The sequence below is a fragment of the Alligator mississippiensis genome, chromosome 9 (assembly GCF_030867095.1).
Source record: "Alligator mississippiensis isolate rAllMis1 chromosome 9, rAllMis1, whole genome shotgun sequence".
NCBI classification, from domain to species: domain Eukaryota; kingdom Metazoa; phylum Chordata; order Crocodylia; family Alligatoridae; genus Alligator; species Alligator mississippiensis.
This window is the reverse complement of record NC_081832.1, coordinates 59,213,506-59,232,127: the sequence shown is the minus strand read 5'-3', so window position 1 is coordinate 59,232,127 and position 18,622 is coordinate 59,213,506. Positions and strand designations below refer to the sequence as shown.

General features: G+C 42.9%; 2 protein-coding genes across 12 annotated transcripts in view; one reads left to right on the top strand and one right to left on the bottom strand.

Moving 5' to 3' along the window:
- Positions 1-10,035, top strand: part of TTC1 (tetratricopeptide repeat domain 1) — a 109,799-nt gene extending 99,764 nt beyond the window's left edge. For 5 of the 6 annotated variants that reach the window (XM_059733489.1, XM_059733488.1, XM_059733487.1 and 2 more), the window contains exons 10-11: positions 2,108-2,226; positions 6,347-10,035. In XM_059733489.1, coding sequence (XP_059589472.1) covers positions 2,108-2,226; positions 6,347-6,425 — 198 coding nt within the window. In that variant the 3' untranslated portion in view covers positions 6,426-10,035. Of the gene's footprint in view, positions 1-2,107; positions 2,227-4,539 lie in introns of all 6 variants that reach the window. The other variant, XM_059733485.1, reaches the window with a different exon arrangement.
- The window catches only part of PWWP2A (PWWP domain containing 2A), a 43,575-nt gene extending 25,023 nt beyond the window's left edge, over positions 1-18,552 (bottom strand). For 3 of the 6 annotated variants that reach the window (XM_059733480.1, XM_059733481.1, XM_059733478.1), the window contains exons 1-2: positions 17,860-18,552; positions 13,460-13,555 (exon numbers count right to left, since the gene is read on the bottom strand). In XM_059733480.1, coding sequence (XP_059589463.1) covers positions 13,460-13,555; positions 17,860-18,542 — 779 coding nt within the window. In that variant the 5' untranslated portion in view covers positions 18,543-18,552. Of the gene's footprint in view, positions 1-13,459; positions 13,556-16,169; positions 16,238-17,859 lie in introns of those variants that run through there. The other 3 variants (XM_059733479.1, XM_059733483.1, XM_059733482.1) reach the window with 3 other exon arrangements.
- Positions 18,553-18,622: the final 70 nt, after the last annotated feature.

Sequence of the window (18,622 nt, the reverse complement as noted above, 5' to 3'; positions counted from 1 at the left end):
CTCTAACTTACTGTGTTTTACTCAAAGCACTACAAGTTAGAGCAGGAGCCAACCTAGCAGATGTTTGCTGTTCAGTGGTGGGGGCTCATGGTCTGCGCTCACTGGGGGCGCTCCTGCATGCCTCCCAGGAGGCTGCCAAAACAGCCCATTTCCCCAGCCCCGACCCCCCCCCCCCCGCCCCCCAAGCTGGCAATTGGCAGCAGCAGCTGGGGGGGGGGGGGGGGAAGAAGAGGGAAGGAACTGAACCCCTCCCCAGCCCTTCCTTGGCCACAGCTGGCTATAGGCTCTGAGGGGGTAGGGAGTGGGGTCCATGGGGGAACGAGAGCCAGTAGTTTCAGTGCAGCATGGCCCAGCTAGGACTCCTAGAGGAAAAGGGCTCTGGGGTCCGTTTCCACAGCAGCCCTGGCTTGGCAGTGGCATACCACATCCCTGTTGAGAGAGAGAGAGAGAGACTCCAGACTCCTTGCCCTGCAGCATGCCCTCCCCCCAGCTGGGTTGTGGGGACAGAAACCCCCCTTCTCCCCTTCCCCTGCCAGGCTGTCACTGACTCAGATCAGTGAAAGAGTAGGGGGGAGGGGGGTTCTCCAGCAGAGCAAATGAGCTCTGCCCAAGGCTGGAGTGCAGCCCTGAGCAAAGCCACCTGGGACTGCAGTCACTGCACTCTACATTAACCCTTGATGGGATCTAGTACAGGCTCTATAACGTGCTCTAACAGAAAGCACTTTAGTTACACATTCATCCTGGGTTAACTTAGAGCAGAATCTGCCATTTTTAAAGCGCCGTATGTGCCAATGACGTCTGTTCTGTTAACGTGCTTTAAGCATACAGAAACAGCAGTAAGTGCAACGTCTGTACTTAGCCATAGTTATTACACATCTAGCCTTACCTCTCCTGTACAACCATCACCATGTCCCAAGTTAAATTTTTTCCCCAGCTAGAACTAGTCAAGTTTCAAGATTTCTACTGTCCTGTTTGGCAGTTTATGCAAGAGACCCATCATAACTGCCTTAATTCCAACCAAACAACAGGGAAGTCCCTGCAAGACTAGTACAACATAGGCTCAACTTTGGTGGAGCAACATACTTCTGTTGTGATTACCAGTATCAGCAGGCATATTAACATGTCCCGCAATGTGCTCCAAAGCAAAAGCCATGTTATCTTTTGACAAAACATTTCACCCACTTGGTAAAAGAGAGGCAGGTTTAATGGTGATTTAGTTCACAACCACTATTATTCTTGCCCGTCTTCAGAGACACCTGTGGTTGTATGGTTACCTCTTAAACACTGGTAATATATTTAATTTGTCCATACTGCAGTCAGGGATAACTTGAGTTTTGCCCATCTCCATCCACAAAGTCTCTGGCTCATGGTAGATGATGTTCTAGGCTCAAGTCTGGTCTGTCATGGTGTAGGTTGAAGCTCAGGTGCTGCTGACCCTCCAGCTTATAATGCAGCAAGAATGCAGAAGCTAATAGCTCAATGCCAATTTGATCATTCTGTAAATAAATTACTTTTTGTAGGCATTTTGCTACCCGATCACTCACTCAGTGGAGTAACTTAAATACATAACTAAATTAACTTTTGCAATGAAGACAATCCTACAGACAAGCATCTGACAAGAGGCATCAACTGCATTAGCTGTACCATTCTAACTGCTTGCATTGCAGCATCCCTTACATTGTTACCAGATGGAAGTATGCTGGATACTTATGTATTTTTTTTGCACCTTTGCAAGGAGCATTTTAAACAGACACCTGAATTCCACCTTCCAATTTTCACTGATTCATTATTATCCAGGTTACTGTTTGTGTTAGAAGAATCTTTATACCAGCCCCCAAATTAGTCTTTACTGATTCCCTCTCTGTTAAAACTAGGTAATGAACAAAAAAAGCTTAAGAAACAACAGCCCCCAAACTCATACAGTCCTTTACTCATCAAGCTGCAATGCATGCATTACATACTAGTACAAAAAATAGCAACTAGCCAAATCTATGGAGTTGTTTGCACAAAAGTGCTGAAAGGAAATATCTGATAACTTAAGAGACCAGATACTGACAGTCATACCTGTTGCCTATTCACCAACTATTGTTCCATTGAAATCTTTCAGCTATGGAAGGAGTTATGCATTAACCAGCTTAAGTCAGTAGTCAGCAACATTTTGGGGTGGCAGGCCAGAATGGCCCATCCCGGTTCCACTGCTTCTTCTACCTGCTGCCCAGTGGTAAGGTAAGGCAACACAAGAAAGCTCATTGCCACCTGTCATCCAGCTGCTTGGCCACAGCACAATGCAGTATACAAAAAAGCCCCTTCACCAAACCCAGTGGCTCTGTGGGCGGTAGGATGCCAACCCCTGGCTTAAGCATTATAATACACTTCTATGCATGCTGTTAGGTTGTCTCCCCTTTGCTATGAAATAACCCATCCCACTAAAATTCAGTTCAGAATGCTCTGTCTATTTAACATACAGCGCTTAGATCGTCCTCCATCAGCAGAGTTCTTGTAAATCACACCACCCTGGTATACTAAAAAGGCCTCAGTGAATTCAAAGAATCAGAGAAACAAGTACAGCTGGCATAAATACAAAACAGATTCATTTTTATAATGCTGACCTTTTAACTGCTTCAATATCCCAAAGTTCCACTAAGTGGCAAATAAAATAGTTGTGTTAACAGTCTAAAGACTATCTGAATTACACAGATACTCTTGAGGCTTACAGATAAGTTTCACCCAAAATTAAGTTTTGAGATATGCTCCAGTATTAGTCAACAATCATTAAATTTACAATACATAAAAAAAATTGAAGTTTTACTATATCATCACTGATATAAAAAAGCTTTAGTTTCTTCCGTGCTGGTAAAATCCATGTCCATCTTTTCATCAGTTGGATGGAGGTAACAAGTATTTGGAAAATGTATACAATACTTAATAATCTAATGAGTAAAAACTACTGGCCAATTTAAAATACTATTATGTACCAGGGCTTTGTGATTTAAAGGGATAAGACACGTATTCCCTCCCACCCTACCGAAAAAAAAAACAAGTCAAATGTCTGCCTGAGCCAAACAGCCTATCATGCAAGCATGGTAATGGTATTCCCGTTTCTATGGTCAACCACACAAAGCAGTGATATGACCAGCATCATATCCAGCCACTGACACCCTCACCTGAAACAACCGGGTACCCATTTAGAGCTAGGTTGCAGGGGGTGTCATTGACATAAGTTTAGAGCAGGGGGCTGAACTACTTTATCCAGAATTATAGGAAACCACCTTTGCCACTACCATATGCTCTCTCTTACCTACCCTGTATTTTTTCCATGTATCCCAAGTCTCGCACACATACTTACTTTTCTAAACATTCCCCATCAAGTCTTCCCTCTCCCAATTATGTCCACAAACCCAACCTATTCACCCCTTCATACAGGTTTCTATTGAGTTTCAGTCCCAAATAATCAGAAGAGTAATACCGCAAAGTTACCATTTACTTCTCTTCTACCCCCGTTCCTGGATACAGGGTCCACATTTTTCTACCTCCACATCAGTTTATTGGAAGTTCATATATAGCTGTTCCCTCAACAGGGACAAAACACAAGTCATTTTTCTTGACAAGTATGACAATGTTTTGTCAACGTGTTGGTGGGTCACTATTAACAAGGGTGCCCCACTCCCTTCACTAACGGGAAAAAAAAGAGAGCAAATGAGTTTAGAAAATACCTATGCTTTGTCAGATTGTAAGACTAAATAGCCTCTTCTACCATAAATGTGCATTTAAAAGTCTTTGGAGCAGTAGTTCTTAACCTTTTTAGACTCAAGTTTCCCCTTATATCAAAGTCAAGGCACCCCTCCAAAATTGCCAGTTCTTAATTTTCACTTTGTTGCTACAGAAAAATAATAGAGTAATTCTTCTGCTGCAAGGAACTCAGAAAGACCATCACAGGTCAGAATGTTTTTGACACTATGGATTCCTATCTGAAACTCTGAGTTTATCTTAGAATCACGTGTAGGTGTTTGCACACAACAGTGCTATTGTTATGAAGCACTCTGCAGCACTTATGGCATCCTGGTTAAGACAATTTTGAAGCAGAAGTCTTCCTACATATGCAATTCTAGGTGCAGCCACGTTGGGAACCTCTCCACTAGCTGGTTTTGGTGGTGTGTGTTTCTGCTTAGCGATTTGCTTTAAACAAACATTAAACGCAATATACTACAACCAAGAGCTCGCTTAAGTCCCAGCCTATTAAGAGAGTTCAGTCAAATTTATACAGATGAGAAACAAGAATACCACAGACAGATGAAACTTTGACAGTTCGTAACAAATAAGCTTACTGTCAAATTCCAGATGGACTTCGTTCCTCTTTCAAAAAGATCAAACAAGTCACAAAGCTCAATTTAAGATCAACTATAAATCTGATAACCAGGCTCATTTTTTAGTCACTAAGGGATGAATGTATTTTAACTAGTACAAGACCAAAATGCAACTTGTGACAAATTCAGAGTTACCTGACTAAAGTACAGAAGTGATTCTTTTACCCTGTTTTAGGCATACAGGTGCCTCCATTATAAATCAGGATTGCCCTCTGAAGATGCGTGGGTATATCTCCCTATTCCTGTAACGGCTGCACTTACGCTCCCAGAATGGATGAAGAGAATCGCATTTATATTTCAGTTGTACAACTGAGATGGTCCCAAGCTGCACTGTGGTCAACTAGGTGAAGTAGAACTCTATCCAAGATTGAGTACAGGAAGTGGAAGCTATTTCCCATTAATCTGTAATTACTGGCTCCTAAATGCGCTTAAAAATACTGCATGGTTTCAAGAGTAGAGTCGATCTTGCGTAAGTCAACCCCACATTTTGAGGCTCAATTTTAGGGGAAAAACAACTCCCCCTATTCCCCCCCAATACACTGTACTTACAGATGAAGTCCTCAAATGTCTACTGCCAAAAACAAATCACTATGGTGCAATAATCAGGGGGTCTGAACACTGGCTGACTTTATATAAATTAAGTACAATTTTTATGGGTTGGGGGTGGGGAAAACAACAACATAAATCAGAAAAAGTCTGAGCAATGATCATGAGATGCATCTACAGGTATGATGATTCACTTTTTAGATTGGAAGCTTCTTACAGGCTGTGCTTTCTTAAATGGCAAGAAAGCATAGTATGTGGTGGATGGTACAAAAAAACACAAGCAGACATGAAAGCTAGGTTGTTCTAATCCCCTTCCCTTCACACCATCTCAACATTTTGTGAAAATGATGGGCCAGTGAAACACAGAAACCATGGGACTGTTCCAAGGAAGAATGTAAATAAATAGGTGACACTTAAAATAGGCTCTAAACCTGGCATGTCATGTCTACTAGCAAATCTTTCAGACATGTTTTAAGTTGCGGGCGAGTTTTTATTTAAAAAAGTAGTGCCTTGAATGCATGCAAATTGTTGTCAAAAATCAAGTGCAAACTAAGAGTTTACATTTTCCACAGTGTGCCCTGAATCTATTCAGGGTGTGCCTTGAGTACAAGAGTCAAGAACCACTGTTCCAGTGCAAAGCTTAAGCAGCCAAGATTTAGCCCCATGAAAATTAAAAGATGATCTTCCAAAGAGTGTTCAGGGACACCACCTGTGCTTCTTCCCACTGCTGGAGGTTCACAGGCTTCTTACTTGGGCACTGCTCAATAGTGGTGGGCTCCCTTCCAACTTCCGTATCTTCCTGTGGCCTGCTTAAACTTGCTGTTTATCAGGCATCCCACAACATTTTCAAGCCATATAACAGGGTAAGAAAGAAAATGTTAAGAAATAACAGAAGAGACAAACTACAAAGAGTTGTGGTAGGAAGGGCTGGAAGGAGAAAATATTTAGGAAAGTATCAGAGGGTAAAGGGGTAGGTGAGAACAGTAAGAAAGCATCAAATAATTTAGAATATGGAATCTCCTCTATTGCAGGAAGTAGAACAAAGGCAGGAATTGAATGGTAAATGCAAGGGAAATAGTAAGGTATTTAGCAAGATATTTAGTAAGAATTAAAGCTTTTATTATATTGCGTTAATGTCAAGTCCCACCTCTAGTTCCTTAGGCACCCGAAGTCCTAAACCTCGAAAAGAGATTTTGGTCAAGTTCCAGTAATAGAAATTTCCATTATGTAAACCAGAGCCTTTAAAAAAAATATTCAAAACCATGTGTTTTGAGAGTTTCTGAATGTGTACAGCTTCCAAAAGTAGCAGTTAAGCCAAATGCTTGCTACAGCTATACTAGAAAAGGCCACCTTGAAAATTTAAGGCAGAATAGACAATACTGCTCAAATGGATGATAAATTAGTCAGTCACCTTTATTAACTTACATTCACAACAGGAATGTTGGATGGCATACAGCCTACAAAACCAGTAGGTCCAAAACAGAATATTTTAAAGGAAACCAGACCAAATCATGAAATTTCAACTGAGCCTAAGCATCGAATCTGTGGTGAGTCTAAAGTTCACTGTATGCGGCTAAGAAGACTATAAACCTAACGAAAGATCCAAGAAAGAACATCCTGCATGGGGAGAACATGTCTCAACTAACATTACTTTTGACGAGACATCCTTTAATGCTACGAACACATTTTATGATCTACTAAATATTAAAAATTATTTATTTTTGGTGTATGGTTACAACTCGAGACAACCCCTGCACGCTACAACCCTACCCGAAGTCTTCATCTACAGGACTGGAAAGATCTTGTGCTAGCACCTCTTGTAACTGAATTGTCTTTAGCACAAAACTAGGAAAACCAGGGCAAAAAGGTCAACCGGCTGTGGAAGAGGAGGTTCCAGACCTAGAATAATTCATAACATCAAACGTGGTTGCCTAAAATAATCCATTAGTCTTTTTGCCAAAAGGCAACCTGCTCAAGGAGGAAGGGGGGAGATTTTTTTTTCCTCTTGCCAGCTCAGTGCAGCCTACTCTGGCATTCTCAGGAGATAACCTGGTTTTGTCACTACTTTGTGCCAAGCAAAAAGTATCCCTTGTTTCAGTAATGCGTGTAGCTGAAGGCATTATCCCAACTGATATTTCATAGTAATAAAATGCTGCATTTAAACAAGACTTTGATATATCAGTCAGAGGTTACTCTAGGCCTGGTTTATAGACTAGGAACATGAGTTTTAATGCTAATACAGCTTTTAAATACTTAGATTCAGAGCTAGAAGCATGTGGCCAGATTATCAAAAACATAATAAGAACAGATTTAATCTTTTCCAGAGAGGTGCAGGATGATTATTCACACATCATGGGGTCCTTTTTTCCCCTTATTTCAAAAGTCTACTTGAACTGAATTGGCTAGCTAGAACACCAGTTTCTACAGCCAGCAGCACACAAGGAAGTGATATAGCACAAGGGACAGCCACCTTTGACTCTCCAGTCTGAATAAAGAGGTACCTATCTGCAACTGGACTGACAGGAAACAGTCTTCAAGATGTCTAGAGTGGGGTTCAGACTCAAGGTCATGTCTCTGGATCTATAGGAAGAGGTCTTACTCACTTTGCCACTGTGCCTCAGCTTCTGCCCTATCACCTGGCACAACTAAGGAACATGGGAATTAATTAGTACATATTTAGCTGAGTTTTCTAATTAATATTTCTAACATTAGCAAATCATGGTACATTTATTAGTTTTTGAAGCAATCCCTAGACTGAGACTTTACGATTTCAAGTCTTGCCAATTATGATTGAATATGTTTAGAGCTAGACGTGTAGTCTTCTGTAATGGTGCATCAACTACAGTCAGTCATTAGCAGTTAAGGATATCAGTGAAGTTAGAAGCTTTTTATTTCTGTGGGAATAGAAGTTAATAAAAACACCTCAACTACTCCAAATGGGATAAGAGTGAAGTGTTGCACACCCCTTTTGCTCTCCACCCAAGCAGTGTTAGCTGGCTGTGTGGAATGAAACTAAACAATGGGGAGTATAGATAGAGAAGGGCTATTACAAGCAGTGGTTATGAGCCTATTTAGGATTTACTCCTAGTGTCCTTGAAACTAAACATATGCATATAAACAACACATAATGGTCTGGAGGTTTGTTTTAACAGGCAGGATTTTTTATGTAGTTCACAAGTGCAAGAAAGAAAGAAAGAAAGAAAGAACGCTTCACGAATTTGCGTGTCATCCTTGCGCAGGGGACAAACAAACAAACAAACAAACAAGAGGCTGGTCTAAGCTATCACCACCTTCTCTAAAGAAAAGCCAACTCAGCTTTAAACATGACCTCTTTTTGGGTCTCGAAGACATTTTTGACTTGATGTGGACCAGATGATTCATACAAGAATGAATGTCCACCAATAATTATTGCAGGAGGTTAGTATTTCAGATGTTAACTCAAGTTTGATTCATATATCTTCATTTACGAAATAAGATCATTGAACTCTGCTCTATTACTACTGAGTTAAAATTACACATGATCTTTGGTTCAAGAACTTTTCATGTACAGTATCAGTTTTAGGCGATATGCTATACTATGTATTCTTTTTATGCTTCTTTAGAAGTTAATAATCTGCTCTTATTTGGCTTAACTACGTATTGTATTGGCTGTATAAGCACCTTTGACTGTTTCATGCATCATGTACCTGAATTCGGTGCTTTAGTCTGTATTTAAAGGAATTATACGAGTAATAATGCTCCAATTATATTGTTTATATGCAAAACAGTATTCCAGGTCTATTCAAAATGGACTATACTGGAAATTGGGTTATACAACTACTTCACACTAATAACAGTATTAAAAATATTAATTCAGAATACACATCACTACTATTCTGTTTAGTGCAAAATGTATGTCTATCTATTTTCTAAACATCCACCAGAACACTTAGAAGGCATGCACAAGAGTCAGATAATTTTCTCAGTAGTTTATTCATACCCTGAGTACCAGGGCATCAGAATAAGCTATACAGGAAATGTAGTACTTTGTCCAAATCATGGCACTAGCTTTCAGTTAAGCAGCCTTGTCTGTAGAAGCAGCATTTTTTGTGGAGAGGTAGATCTCTCTCATCTTGCAGCTGAAACACTGTGGCAGGATCCTCCAATTAACGATGCTCAATGAAGACTATGTTGGACTAACAGACCCCACGTATGAACAGAATAGGCCAGGGCTGATATTAATATCTCATAACCAGAATAAGTCTTTATTTGGACTGTTCATTTTTGAGCCCATGAACACCCTCCAACTAATGTAGTTAAGATTTCTACTGTTGTATTCCAATAGTATTTGAATCTATTCACATATATCCTGAGCCAAAAATAATTTTCTAGTGCCTTTTGAAAAGTATGTTTGTTTGGGGGTTTTTTCCCCATGTAAATGAAGTTGTCAGGACATAATCTCCTGCAGCTGCTTGTACTAAGTACCCCTGAGGAATGGATAAGTCATTTTTCTATTGCATCGTTCCCACCCATAGAACACCATGTGAGTATGGTGCTACAGCAAACTCACTAACCACCCAGAAACCAACAGAAAATGAAACACAGCTAGAAGCTGTTATCACTTTAAAATGTCCACTCCTGGAGAAGGATTTCCAGCTCTGAAATGGACAGGAGCCATGACATCATAATCTCATGAGCTCCACTGCAGTCAGGAAACCAGGGCATGTCTGAAACACTTAGACAATACAGAGACAGATAACTACCCTTGGAAAGGTCTCAAGGAAGGCTCTAGGGAAGGTAGCTTCTCCCTTCTCCACCTGAAAAAGTTAAAGGACGCTCCTTGTAAAACTTTCTGCTGCTTCACTGTAGGTCTGAGTAACAGATTATAAACGAAGATACATAAATGAATTGCAAGTTTCTAGGAGGTTTGTATTTTCAATCTGTACTAAGTACAGTCATTTTGCTTCAGCATAGACACAGTGCGAGAGCCATTTTAACTAGAGGTGTTTTTAGATCAGTTTTGTTTAGCTTCTGAAACACTCAAATGGACACTACAGTGTTCAACAAGAGACGGTCCTAATTAAAGCTGGTAGTTTAAAATCACCATCTATAAATACAATGCAATAAAGAGAATGCTAAAATGTAATATTTTTATTTCAATATTAGTATCAACTTTAAGTCTTTTTAAATGTTAACTTAGCATGAGACTCACCGTGCTTCTTAAAAAAACCCATCTGCCTCTACGCTCCACGCTCCCTCAAGGAAATGAAGCTAAACTATCTTCAATAAACATGTTCTGCCTCCTGACAGCATAGGATGCCAACACCATCTTTGCTAAGAGAAGCCCTCAGCCATAGTCCTATTGAGAACAAAAGAAAACCAACCATTTTGAAAAAGGGCAGCTTGTGGCACACGTCAGAGAATGCCAAGAAGCTTTTGCCAAGAAAGTTCACATTAGTATGTTTCTTTCCTTGAACCAACAGAGGACTCTGGTCACTTTTTCATTCTTTTCAGACTCCTACTTTACTGACAAAGGATCCGTTTGGACAGTATGTATATACCATAAGGTTTTCCCAGTATCAATAACAAAACTAAATTTTGCAACAAGTCTTATTCATCAGCTCTAAAGTAGAAACTGTACATAAAGGACATAAATACTTTTTCCAAGTGGAGTCTATATTTTCCAGTCAAAAGTAAGTCTTGTACACAGTCTGCATTACTCCATTAAAATGGAATATTAGCACGATAAATTTCTTAAACTGAGTCTTATCTTGAAAGTGAACTTAGAACTAAGAAAGCACTCATCCATACTTGGAAGTGACAATTTGGGGGGGACAATAGGCTTCACTTCTTATATAAAAGGTTGAATCCCCACTTTTAACTGCTAAACTTAAGTAAACCAGAAAGAAACCATAATTGATGCTTCTGTAATTAGGTCCACTGCAGTAGCATCAAGGAGGAAAAGGCAGATGTTAGAGAAGTTCATCACAAAATAGACATCTGTTCTGTGAATAGCAAGTGATCCTGTCTGGCTTTTTCATAAATCCAGGGAACTATGTATGTCCATGCTTCTTACTCCCAAAAGAGACAGTGAATCTTAGGGACATCTTGCAGATTGGGCAGAGAAGGAAAGGGAAAAAACAAATAAACAAGCAAGCTACAGAATTAGAATGGGGCAGAAATTTCTTCCATTTTCCTTCCTGCTGAATATTGACTGTAAAACCTCAGTTATTTAATATTTAAAAAGTGATATTAACTTGTACTATAGTTCCTTTAAACAGATGAGACCATATTGAAGAAACTGACCATCAATCCACCTCTAGTTTTAAATAAAAACAACAAGTTATACAGTTGAGTGAATAAAAAGAAAATGACAGTAGCCAATGGACACTGTCCATTAAGAGTGACCTTTAAAAATTATCATCAGGGATCCTGGCTTTCTCTGATAAAAAATAATCTCTAATTTCCAGTTTAAAAAAGAGTAACCTAAAATCCAAATTTTTCCATGATTAAAATGAAGTGCCACTAATACACAGATTTATATATAGTGGCGTTTCATTTTGATCACAAAAAATGTGGTTTGGGTTACTTTTTTTAAACCGAAAATTGGGGTTTTTTGTTGTTGTTTTTTTTAAATAAGAGAAAACCAGGACCTCCAATTATCACCCATAATCTTTCCACTTTGAGAACACCCCACACACACTTTCTTCCACATTTTTCTTTGGAATTTGTTAAAAAGGATTTGTCCGTTTCACTCTGGATCTCAGTGCATTAACTCCAGGCTGCCAGGTCTGGGTCACAAACACTCAATAAGAAAGCTGATATTTTAAACAATTTAAGAACACAAATGTTTCTTGAATTAGACTTCAGACTAGCTTAGTTGTAACTGCTTTCAAACCTTGCTGGACTGCAGAAGCTCTTACAGTAGTGGGCACAACGAACGATTCTAAGAGGCTAAGAGAAAGCTAGTTTTGCAACTATAGTGTTACAAAATTTAGTCACTGAGGATTAATTAAATTAATTAAGTTACAATTGACAATGCTGGTTTGAAAGTCAGTCTAGTTCAGAAATAAAACCTTAACTAGACAGAGCTTCCAAACAATATCCAAGACTGCTGAAGATTTATGCTTTCACTCTTTAGATTCGGAACTTCTTACTTCTAGGTCTTGTAATTGTTCTCTCAAGTACTATGACAGTACAGAATTTAAAAAGGGAGGCTCCATACTTCAGATTTGTGATTTTTAAGAACCTACCAGGGCTAGAAACCAAAGCTTTACCAAATGATAGACCAGCCAGGAACTCTAATCTCAAATGTGCAAGAAAATAAAATTCAAGACTGAAACTTGTGTCATGTACCTAGGGATTTTGGGGAAGGGGGAAAGAGCAAGGCGGGGGGGAGGAGGACAGGGAAACAAAACTAGTGCAGGACTATCAAGACCCAGGTCAGTATATCTTTCACTAGATGTAGCGTTCTAAAAAACAAAACAAACCAAACTATTTTCTAATGTCTCCCATGACTAAAAGCAATGTGCTCCCCAGGTACTTCCCTATTGTCTGCTTCTTCCAGGTGCAACGTGAGCCTTGCAGCAGTTCTGAGCCAGCAGATGGCATTAACTTATCACATACCAACAAAATTGTACGCAACTTCTAATAGGCGTGCACCGATAAAGATTTTCTTGGCCGTTACTGACAGCTGATTATTAACCAGCCATATTGGCCGATACCGATCCAATAACCGATTTACAGGAATGCAGCCAGGCAGCATGGAAAGCATTGGCCTGCAGATAGGTCTGTGGAGGGGAAAGGGCATGGGAGAGGGGACAGACAGAGGCCTCCACAGTGAGGAAGAGAGTGGAGCAGGGGCTGAGGGTGCTGCCCAGCTAGGGCAATGAATAGGACCTGGGGCAAGGAATGGGACAGAGATGTGGGAGGCTCATCCAGGGGATCAGCATCCCAGCTCTTAAAAATGGTGGTGGGGGTGCTTCAACTAAGCATGTCAAATGAGCTTTAGTTCACATGCCACCGCCACCATTTTTAAATGGGGGCATGCTTTTCAACGGAGCAGAGCCGAGAGGGGTGAGCAGTCCACATCTGCCCTCACTGTGGGCTCTGGGCTCTCCACCCTGCTGCCTTTGCCCCAGGTGCCCTGCATCTGCCACTGGCCCCCTGCTCATCCAGCAGTGGGAACGCAACTTGATGCCCCCACCGCTGCTAGGAGGGCAGGGGATACATGGCCAACACAGAGCCCCCAGGACAAAAAGGTCGCTAGGAGCAAAGAGCCCCAAGCCCACAGTGAGCAGCCTGCATTCCCCCCGTGCACAAATCTGGGAGGGCACATGCCCCTCCCCCCATGCCTCTCCCAGGGCAGCAGCAGGGAGCTGCTTCCCCTTCCAATTCCCCACCCACCCATGCCCCCTGAACGAGCCCCCCACAGCTCTGTCCTACTCCCTGCCCCAGGTCCCATTCACTGCCCTGGCTGGGCAGCACCCCCAGCCTCAACCCCTGCCCTCCCTCACCATGGGGGCCTCAATCTACTGCCCCTCCTCCCCCTTTCCCCTCCACAGACTTACCTGCAGGATGCAGCTCTCTGTGCTGCCTGGCTGCATTCCCAACCACATGCATTGATACAGCTGCATGCACGCACACAGCATCTGGGGACCCCCCAGCTAGAAGACACACATATTTATCGGTGACATTATTGGCTACACCAGACAAAAAAAAGACAATAGCAGATAAGGTTAACTTTCCTTTTATTGGTGCCAAGATAATATGGCACCAATATATTAGTGCACCTTTACTTCCTAAGCATGGCATCTTATCATTAACTTAGGCACATCCCATTGATAATTTACCTGCCATTTTACAAGCGGTATGCATTACTATAACTGAAGTGTTATACATTTCACTAAGCCCATTTACTTTGTGCAGTTAGTTTCCTTGTTCTGATGCTGACTGAGCTTCACATCTCATGCACTAGCAAAACTTCACCACTTCTGCATTGCACTGAAGAGCCCTCATGTCTTCTCGAATGGTCAGAGGAAGGTCAGGCAAGAAAATAATGATGTTAAAAATGAAGGGCAGACAAGCATTTTAACAAAAAAAAAAACAAAAAACAAGAAAAAGGAAAGTGAGCCCTAGTGTGATGTTCTTGAATTGGCCCACTTGAACAGCAGCAGAGGTTCAAAAATATTTTTTCTTAAAAATTTAAACCAGGCTATGGATACAAAGTTTCTACTACTTAGGCCTGGAATTTCAAAGATCAGGGCTCCATCTCCCAGCCCAGCATCAAGACTTCTTACCGGGCTGATTCTGTACATCATATCACCAGTTATAACAGCATATGCAGTACTACTTTACCTCCCAAGGATGTTGTGTAGATAAAATGCAATAATAAACGAGACACTTGTATTAGTGATGAGCCAGGATCCCTGCTTTCTCAGATTAAAAAAAATAAGATCCAGTTTTGGGGTTTAAAAAGTAACTCAAAATCCACATTTTTCCATGATCAAAGTGAAACGCCATTTCTAGCTCTTGTTTCATTTTAATAATGGAAAAATGTGGATTTTGGGTTACTTTAACCCAAAAACTGGGGTTTGTATTTTGTTGTTTTTTTGTTTTTTTTTTTAAATCAGTGAAAACCAGGATCCCTGGTGATGAGGAACATAAATACTAGGTACACACACTATTTAGAGTAGAATACAGAATAAGATTTTGGTTTGTTTAAAACTTGTCAGTCTTAACTAAGTTCCTTTAAGTTCCAGTATGGACATCACATGGATCTGCTGAAACAAATACAAAAGCTAGCATAGTGGAAAGAGAAGTAGAAGCAGCTTTCAGAGAAACACTTAAAGGCATTTTGGTTGTTCTTTCATCCCATATTACAGAAGTGACAAAGCACTCAACCTTAGAAGGGCAATAAACCTGCCTGCAGTATTTTTTTAAAAGCACACATTAATCCTTCAAACTCTCTGCAATACGTTAATAAGGCAAATAGCACCCTTATTGCCTTCTGCCAAAAATGGAAGTCTATCAATGTTCACAATGCAGGGCAGAAAGTTTTCCTCCAGTGCAGTCTGTGCAAGGTATTAGCACCTGTAACCAATGCTGCTGGTCATCTTTTAAAATGCCAGACCAATCTATCTTGCTCTAAAACTCATCCAGATTTCATAGCTAAGTTTAAGAATCTAAAGAAGTAACAAGCTGAATGAAGCAGCCACATTTGCACCGAGAATGTTTATATAAACTTTCCCACATATCTGGATGAACAGGTTAGAGACAGGCTCCCACAGCTAAATCTCTCTCAAGGGAATTCCCATGATTTCAAGCTAATCCATGCTTGTTAGGGTTTTGGCTGGTTCTCCCTTTTCCCCTCTGGGATAATTATTAGGAGTGCTTCATGGAAGGCAATTCTCAGTAAACAAGAGTTCCACAGAAGAGAGGAAAGTTTATTAAAATGTATACAACTTTTGACTAGGTCGTGCTATCTTTTATGGATAAGAGCAATGGGGAAAATATATGCATACATAAATAGATACGCTGTTCAATTATGACAGTCCTCTGAATTGACAGAACTGCCTAAAAGCAGAAACAAGCCATGTCTACACCTTAAGATCTATACAAGTTAATGCAACAATATTAGCTTTTATCATCTGTAATGTAGGCTTTTCTAACATTTAAACAAGCTCTCCATGCCCTTCTAGAGTTTACTTACCATTCCTTTCCTCTGGGTATGAGCCCAGGTCTTTGCTCACTCTCTCACATTCAACAGTGTCATTACCCCAGACACTGCAGAGCTGGTACATTAGTAAGCCAAATTCTTACTCCCTAACCCCTCCAAAACTAGCTGATTTTACAGGAGTCCAAGCAATGACTCCCAAGGCAAGGGGGAGCCCTCCATAGTTTGGGATTTGTATCAAAATAAGCAAGACAAAAAGGCATCATCATCTCCTCAGAAGCTTACATGCAAGTAATGCAATGCTTGGTTGTACTACCTGTTCCAGTTTCTCTGCAATGAGAATCTCCCTCTACTATTCAAATAAAGTTCACAGGGCAATCTAGGAAGCATGCCTCAACTGAGAGCACAATGCAAGGGAACAAAGGAGGGGCCCCTCCTAGTTAGCACAACCACTTCCACATGCAGGGCCATGTGCTTCACAGGGATTCAACGGAGGATCCTCAGTGATGCACAGGGAATCCCCAGTCACACTGCTTTGAAGGGACAAATATAGGTGCTTAATAAGACATAATTTTGTAGGAGGAAAAAGTCAGGATTTTCCTTACTCATACATACAGAATCCAGAGTCATTTAAAGGCAAGTGCTGTCACCCACATAGCACAAGGGACTGAACTGAGTGAGAAAGAGAGATTCTGAGGGTCTGGACTTCAGACCTACAAAAGAAAAAGACATGATTGAACATCCCCTTCACCTGCTTGAGGAGGTTTGTTTCATTTTTTTTAAATTATACCAAATGTGCATATTTGCAGATCACCTCCAAAGCAAATTGAAATGAAAATGTAGGTACATCTCTTTCAAATGCTATACGCTTAAACTGAGAATTGCAGAACTCACTCCTGTGACTTCCCCTCTTCCCCTCAAATACCACCCCCAAGATGTTGCTAACTTGTTCATGGAATTTATATTTAGGGTCTTTAAATACCTTGTTCCAAAAGAGAAGGAAGGAAGAAAGCCAGGCTCAGGGCAAGACTAAAGAAAGGGAGGTAGCGTGACCTTCTTTAAGGAGCACTAAAAATCCTCAGACTACAAAATTACAGAACAGGTGTCAATTTACACCTTCTCATTTAAAAGACAATTTTTAAAAGTTAATTTACTTACATCACTACAACTTCGAGGATTAAAGCTTAAGAACATTTTTAGTTTTGTCGTTCAAGGTTTATGCTGTATACTTTCTGCATGTCACTCAGTTTAAGACAATAAGAAAGCCTCATCGGTCTCATACACCTCCAGGATGCTGAAATTTTTAAAATGCAACCATTGAAAAGGATGGAGTATATCCCTAAGTATTTTCCAAATGTTCCCACTATTGCTCCTAGAAGGATGTGCAGCTCTCCTACAGGTAAAAGTTTTTGGAAACTAAGCTATCAAAAAATACACACACAATTTTTCCTCTTCAGGCCCACATTTACTTTATGGTGGACAACAGTTTCTTGAAAGAAAAAGCCTGTTTCCTAAGTGTAATTAAGAGCCACTCCCCATAAACTAAACACAAGGAGCAATTAGTACTAGTAATCACACTTTAGGGGTGCAATAGCCTCCACTCCGAAAGATAATGTGCTTTCAGCATGGACTATGAAGTAGCCCAGGCAACACAAGCTGCTATTTAGATGCCAGCCAACTCTGGGCCTGAACATCCCAGATCTGGGCAGGCTCAGATGGAGCTCTGCAGCTCCAGGTCCCTGCTGCCAGCAGGGAGGGACAGCCAAGGCCCAAGATGAATCCCAAATGAGCTGGAGGGAGCGCCCATGTGCTCTTCCTTCTTCCTGTCTCCCTCTTCTCCCATTCCCACCAGGCCAGTCGTTTTGTCAGCACAGAACTGGGGGGAAGGGAGGGGGCAAGCCTGGATCAGCTTTGATTCTGCTAGGAGGAGGACCAGGAGGAAAGGGGGCCTCTCTCCTCACTTCTTCCCACTCAGCCCAAGGCCACAGCATAAGGCAGTGGCGGCCACTTGGCATCAAGGTATTGTGTCCAAGGGAAACGAACTACAGGGGACGAGACAAGGACCGGCCCCCGACACGGAGAGGGAGCAAGAAGCGGGGAAGAGGGAGAGATTCTTCCCTCCAGGCCACAGCGAGGAAGAAGCCCAGGAATCCCAGCCGCCTGCCTCCCGTTCCCGCGGGGCTGGGCGTGCCCCGGGCCGGACCCCAGACTTGCCCTCCCCACGGGAAGGAAAGCGGCCGGCGGTTAACACGGGGCGGGGGGTCCGCGACCTCCCTCCCTCCCTCCCTCTCTCACCTTTTGGAGAGGTCCATGAGGACCCCCGAGAAGAGCTTCTCTCCCAGGCGGAACGAGACCACGAGCGCGTCCTCGATGATGTGATCCAGGGTGACCCGCACCTCCGAGCCGGGCAGCAGAAGCGGCGGCGGCGCCGCCCCCTCCGCCTCCCCCCCGGCAGGGGCCGCGGGCACGGGGGGCTCCGGCTGCTCGGCTGCGGCGGCGGCAGCGGCAGCAGCATCCGGCTCCTCCTCCTCCGGCCGGCGCGGCTCCTCCCCGGGCTCGGGCTGGGGCTGGGGCTGGGGCTCGGGCGCGGCCGGCGGGCAGGGCTGCGGCGGCTCCGCGGGCAGGCGCGGGTGCCCAGCAGGCGGCGGGCAGGGCTGCGGCTGCGGCTCCTCGTCGCGCTCGGCCCGGGGCGAGCCCCGCTCGGCCGGCGGCTCCGTCCTCTCCGCGGCCGTCCCCGCCGGGCTGCGGGCCAGGTGCACCGGCGGTGGCGGCTGCTCGGCCTCCCCCGGCGCGGGCTTCCCGCCCTCGGCCTCCTCCCCGTCGGCCACCGCCGACTCCACGGCCTCGGCGGCGGCGGGGAGCGGGTCCGCGCCGGCCTCGCTGCCCGGGATCGGCTCCATCTCGGGCTCGGCCTCGCCGGCTCCTCCGTCACCCGGCACCGCTGCAGTCGCTGCCGCCTCCGCAGCCACGGCCGCCATTTTCTTTGCTGCTTCGCCGCCGCCTCCCTCCAGCAGAGGGATCGATAACCGCGGCCTCCTCCGCCTGCCTGGGAGGGCAG